General features: G+C 42.0%; 1 protein-coding gene across 1 annotated transcript; it reads right to left on the reverse strand.

Moving 5' to 3' along the window:
* Positions 1-211: 211 nt before the first annotated feature.
* NDUFA4 (NDUFA4 mitochondrial complex associated) lies at positions 212-3,745 on the reverse strand. The gene is made up of 4 exons (XM_084281431.1): positions 3,588-3,745; positions 2,863-2,951; positions 2,463-2,523; positions 212-427 (listed from the first exon to the last, which is right to left on the reverse strand). The coding sequence occupies exons 1-4, from the start codon at positions 3,627-3,629 to the stop codon at positions 371-373; spliced, it is 249 nt and encodes an 82-aa protein (XP_084137557.1). The 5' UTR covers positions 3,630-3,745; the 3' UTR covers positions 212-370.
* Between the last annotated feature and the right edge of the window lie 2,497 nt (positions 3,746-6,242).

A 6,242-nucleotide genomic window follows, 5' to 3' on the forward strand; every position in this document is an offset into this window, starting at 1 on the left:
TGTTTATACTCTTAAGTTCTTGCAGTTTGCTATGCTGCATGAACATGCGATCACTTAATTCAAGTCAACAGACTGCGTATAAAGCGTGTCAAGACTTCACTTTCTTATAGAGCAAATGTGAATCAGCTTTTGCTTACTATTGGACTGACTGTACAACTGTTAATGTCTGGATGTCCTAATTTTGAGAAATTAAAGCAAACAGAAGACACTCCAAGTTTCAGACATTTATTAAACCCCATCAAAACACTTCCGAACAGGTGATCAAGTGCAGTATGAGGCAAATTTGAATGTTTCCTGGATGATAAAGCATAACTGTGCGGACGGCTTCCGGAAGACCTTTCTGTGCGGCTTGTGGAGATGATCGTGCTCCTTAGAAGTCAGGGCGGTCCTTTTTGAACTTACTGTAGTCTACGTTGACCGAGTAGAACTACGGAAGAGAGGAAAAGAAATGAATCTTGATTAGAATTAGAAGCTTGATATGATAACGTTTCCACAGAAAGTATCATTTGCCATCATATTTATTATAAAACATGCATCATTTGAACTCACATCAGGAAACTGAAATCATAGTTTGAGTCTGTGCAATAGAGAATTTGAGAATAATAAGTAAAAAAAAGAAAAAAAAAACTTTCAAGAGCAGTAACTTTTTATGTTATCTTCATTCTGCATACACTATTATAAACTTTGAGATGAGGCAGTGCTGGTGTCTACAACTGAAGAAAACCATGAAGAATCTCTTCTTTGATCCCCAGACTTTAAAGTCTATACACAAGAAGTCCTGACAGTACTGCTGGTTTATCCTTTTTGCCCCAAATCTGTGTTCCTATATAATGAAGACAACATCTAATTTGTAATAAATAAGTAGCACAAAGGATAGTAAATGTGAACATTTACAATAGCACTGCTAAAGTCAAATTTGGTTTAGGTAAATGCATCTACAACTTCAAGATGTAACAACAAAGAAGGAAGCTAAGAACAGATCCTTCTGCACACTCAATTTATATTAACAAAGTTGCATCCCACTGCAAGGCATTCAGAACAGTCCAGATAGTCACTGAGGACAATGAATAGACTAAAGGTATATTTGGCATCCAGCCTGATTTGATGTCAAGCACATGATGCTATAGTTATTCCTTAGAAAAAAAAAAAAAAAAGGAAAGGAAACTAGAAAGTATGTATTAGTTTGACTACTTTTAGTCAAGGCCAAACTCAATTTTATTTATTTAACTTCTGCATATGAAGAAAAAAAAAAGCCCAGAGCTGAGAGTGGAATTAAGATTACTTTAACACATTCAAATTACAGCTTTCTGTGCAACTCACACAGCAATCATCACTCCTTCAACTCTTCTCTTTTGAAATATTGACTTCCTCAGCCTTTCCAAAGAGAAGAAAGTTTACAAAACAAATGCAATTTCATCAAAAGCTGCAACTTGCTGTTTTATCAGAGCTTTTTACATAACAGTCACCAACAATTTAGAGCTTTTGCCTTTTCATTTCCCACAGTACAGTCTTGGAAAAAAAAAATCCACAGTGATACACAAACCCAAATATGGTAAACCCTGAGGTTGTGTTTGTATGCTAGGACAGACTGAGAATGCCACAGAAGGCATGCACTCTTTAAAAGAATTCATGCTGCACACAACATTGAATTTGCCTTTCTTAGATATTTAAGAAAGGCAACATTCCAGAAACAGCAATGAAAATGAAGCACTATGTTCTTCTTGGCCTCCTCTTAAGGGAACTGCAACATTTTATTCTGGGGTGTGTTTTTTTTGCTTATTTAAATGATTGGCATACTAAGACACTTGACACTGAAACTGTTTGCTTTTTTAGTAGTTTGTGGATAGTCTTAAAACCATCCTCAACAGAAATCTTTAGTAGAAGAACCCCATTTTACTAAACTACCATCTGCTTTATGCATCTTTCCATGCTTTCTCATTAGTTCAATGAAATATCTTGAATATTACTTAAAGAACCATTCTCCTGCATCTATTACTTACAGACAATTGTTTTCAAGCAACTGGCTGTAGAACTGATTTAGCATTTATGTTAAACACTGACATTATCCCGCTTTGCTTCCCACAGTTAGAGGTCAGTAGTTTAGAATTTAGAAAGTTTTAGTTCAAAACTTAAAAGGCTTTATTCTTCTCCCTGTATTTTATTTCTCTGAGCATTATGTGCTAGTATAGTCTTCCACTGGCATATAATACCTTTCTTAGAGAGTAATAGATATCTAACAGCTTCTGTACAGAGACTCCTTCTGGCCCATTAACAACCAATTCTAAGAAAGTTTTGAATCTCAAACAGCTCCCTCTGCTCTGACTTCTGAAGATAAATGTACTTCCTCTGCTGCATGACATATGTCACTTAGACCGCTACTTTCTAATATATCCAAATGTCCTAAAGCAGTAAGCTATGCTTTTGGTATGATGTTTCCTAAAAATCTGTGGTTTTTGTTTTACCTTGTACTGGTCATTGGGAGCCAGTTTATTCCATGGTTCTGGATTATTTTTCTTGTCCCAGCTATTGAGAAACATACAAGATATTAGACCAAGTTGAGAAAAATCACAGTACTTTCAGAACAAATAAGATTTGTACATATATTAGGGTTATTAGACCATAAGTGGTCATCTATCTTAATAAGTTTCTCCAGAGAAAGATACAGTCCTTTGTCAGGAGTCTGTAAACATGGTAGGGTAATCATACAATCAAATCTCTAAATCCGAGAGAACCCTACAAATTTGTCGCCAATAATAATGGAGCTCTATATTAAGAGCTCCAGAAGCATAAAAACAAAGGCAGTGAAGCTTACTTTAATATAAGCATTAAGAAAACTAACACCATGGATTGTTTTATACATACCAGACGTCTGGGTTGAATATCGCCAAACGCATGACATACAGGGCTGCGCCAACGCCTCCCGATCCAATGATCAAAAACAGAGGGATCAACTGCAACAAGAAATGCTTCAAATGACATACTGCAATGCAACAAAATAGTGTTATCACATTTCTGGTTACAGCAATGACAAATGAAAGAACGAGCTCCCATGTTTTGTGGCCCTCTAAAACATTGACACAAGCTCCCTGTGTGCTGGGGCTTGAGAGAAGCGTCGCTGGGGTTTGACGTCGCTGCGGTTTGAGAACAACAATTACCTACAGTGACAAAGACACAGAGAAAATGCTGCTACATCCGCAGCCACCAGTACAATGCAGCAGCACATTTCTCAGAATCCACTACCTGCTCCTCCACAACAGCCCCGCCATTTGCACCCCCGGTGATAACATAAGAAAAGGGGGCCGAGGGTTAAGGAGAAGGACACCCGAGAGGATTGGCAGCGACACCTCGAGATTTGCAGCTCCAGGTCCCTGCACAGCCGAGAAAAAAAGCGGCGAGGCCGCCGCTCACCGAGCAGCAGCGGAGCGCGCAGAGGCCGGCAACCCGGGCACAGCCCAGGGCGCTGAGGCGGCAAGGAGAAGAGAGGACATGGAGGGAGAAAGGAGAGAACATGGAGGGGGGGAAGGAGAGGAGAGGCGAGGCGGGCACCGGCGGAGGTCAGCAGGGGTCCCCGCCCGCCCGGTACTCACGCTGGGGTGCTTCTTGGCGTGGGTGACCATAAGGCGGAACATGGCGGCAGCTGGCGCGCGTCCCCTCTCCCTGCCCGGCTCCGCAGCTCGCCCTCCCCGCCCCGCCGCCGAGGCCCAATGTCACCGAGGCCCCCGGGCGGCAGGTGCCCGCCGCCGCAGCCCGGATGTAGCGGCTCCGCTGTTCGCCTGCTCGCAGCCCGCCGCCGCCGGCCCCGCCGCGCCGCCCCGAGCCCTGAGCCCGCCCCGCGCCCCGAGCCTCAGCGCGGCCCCCGGCCCGCCGGGCAGCGCCGTCCCCAGGGGGCTGCAGGCACCTGCCCGGGCACCCCGCGGACCACCCGCCCCCGCTGGGCTCGGCCCGAGGTGCGAGCGGCGCCTGCGCTTGCGAGGGTGCGAGCTCAGCAGTGCCCCTGATGTGCGATTTCTTTCGCGAAAAGTTATCCGAGGAATGAGATTCTTGGCGCCCAGGCGTTAAGGGTTGTTTGCTAGGCGGAGGGAATATCAGTGTTCCTCAGACCTGAGGAAAACAGTTCCTTTCCTAGCCTAGGAGCACAGTAACCTAACACAAATGCCAGTAGCTGGGGTGAATGAGCATTAAAGTACAATTCTGAAGTAAGAAAAAAATAAAATGGCAGAGAATAAATATATGTAAGCAGACGTGCTTTATTTCACTTCCTACTTCCACAGGCTGGCTTCTGCATCTCCTCAAGAACTGTTTTGGATCGTTCCAGTCGCGACAAGTTCTGAAAATCCCCTGGTGCCTTGCTTGTCATCCAATTACCCAACCTTTTTCAATTTGCCAGAGCCCATTTAATCTAGTTAACAGATAACTGCACTAGACAAAATGCTGGCAGCCGGCCACGGCCGGCAACTTGTGCAGATACACTTGACAAGTCATTGCATGGCTGCAGATTGCAGCTGCGTTGTGCTACCAGATAAAGTTAACTCTTCTATTTGGTGCAGTGCATCCCATCACTTGTCTCCCTGATTTGTTTCTGAGCTGGTAAATAGAAAGGCCTATATGTACAGTGCTCCAAGATTTCGTTAACCATTTCAATCTATACTGTAAGGAGGAGGGTATTTTTCTAGGTTTTCCAAATGAAAAGATGGACTTCTCCGTGCGGTTAAAAGTAATGAAAATAATAGTGCCACTTCTGTTTCGTGTACATCAAAGGAATCCCTGGAACCTGCAAGGTTATGCTGCTCACCCCTTAGTATGGTAGTTGAGCTCTCCACAGAAAATACCAGTTGTGCCTAAACAGCTGCAGAATAACTGGAAGAGACCAGAGGCCAGGTAGATAGCCACTAGCTATACGGGGCTGCTGAGCAAACTTGCCTCAGATTACAAACCTGCTGTATTCTGTGCAGCTGCTCTAAGGCTGAGGGACAGAAATCCAGAAACTTTGAGTAGGGAAGACCATTGGGGGTACACTGTTTCCACTAGGCACATCTCAGGCACCTATTTTTAGGAAATATGCAAGGTTTTTTACATGCTTCTCAAGATATTTTTTTTCTATGATTTATACCTTTACTGGGTTTTCTTGCTTTTACAATTTTAAACAGATACATAGTACCTGATCAAATTGCAAAATTTGTCATGCATTTTATGGGCTTTCATAAATTTTAAGCATTGTGTCCATAGCTTTCATTACCTGGGCCAGTACAGCTCAGCTGGTTCATTGTTCATATAGATGTCTTGTCATTTATGTTACATTTGTATTATATTTATTTACTTGGATTATTGCATTCAATTAATAATTTTGCAGACAAAAAGAAGTAAAGCATGAAAACAAGCAGAAAACATAATTTTTCGTTGTAATTTTAGCAACTGTGAGTTAATGTTCTAATAGTACAGCCAGGATAAGCCTTGGTAAAAATGAAGTTTCACAATTGCTTGTCTTGGTGAAATTCTGAGTATAAACACAAGCAACCTCAAAGGTGTCTTGATGATCCATGGTTCCTGTAAATACCTACGTAGTTGCCACATTTAGGTGCTAAAACTGCACTGTAAGCAGTTATATGTATGTGTGTGTGTATAGGCATGTGCTAATTTATAGTAAAGATGCCGTTATATTTGTCTTAGTTAAAGTCTAACAATTTTCTGTTACACATCAAGAACCCATTCACTCCCTTAAAGAGGAAGTAAATGGTAAAATTCTCTAACTTTATTTAGCACGCTCTTATCTGTCGCTTATCTACTCGATATGAAACGTAAACACATTTATTTCCTCTTAAGGTTTGGTGTCTGTGTGTTCACAGCTGCCAATTAAATTTATGATGTTTTAGTTAGACTAGTCACTTCTTTTATTCTGAGTAAAGTTATTTTTGTGTACGTTTCCTCTGTCTAAATAAGTGAATCCATAAATCCTTCAGGTATTTTGGCAAGGTTTTGTGATGAACTGGTCCATTAAGAGCTAAGGGGCTAGATTTGCAGTAGTGCTCAGCACTGCTGAAAATCGAGTCCTCGGGTTATTCTGGTTCTTTATCATTTGTTTTTCCCCCTTTTCTTTTGTTCTCCTGTACAGCCTTACTCATGCTTTCTGTCTATCACTTGTCCGCCTCAGATTGCTATTGTATCTTGTTCTTATCCTCAGGCTTAGGCTCATTTAAGCTTTCGGTTTCAGAAGCTTTTCTTCTTTTCCAGATGCTTTTGTATTC

The sequence above is a fragment of the Netta rufina genome, assembly GCF_964035555.1.
Source record: "Netta rufina genome assembly, chromosome: 2".
NCBI lineage: Eukaryota > Metazoa > Chordata > Aves > Anseriformes > Anatidae > Netta > Netta rufina.

Coding starts and splice junctions, on each gene's coding strand:
- NDUFA4 (XM_084281431.1), bottom strand. CDS start 3,629: ATGTTCCGCCTTATGGTCACCCACGCCAAGAAGCACCCCAGC. Junction 2,524..2,862: donor ATATTCAACCCAGACGTCTG/GTATGTATAAAA, acceptor GTTTCTCAATAG/CTGGGACAAGAAAAATAATC. Junction 428..2,462: donor CTCCCAATGACCAGTACAAG/GTAAAACAAAAA, acceptor TCTCTTCCGTAG/TTCTACTCGGTCAACGTAGA.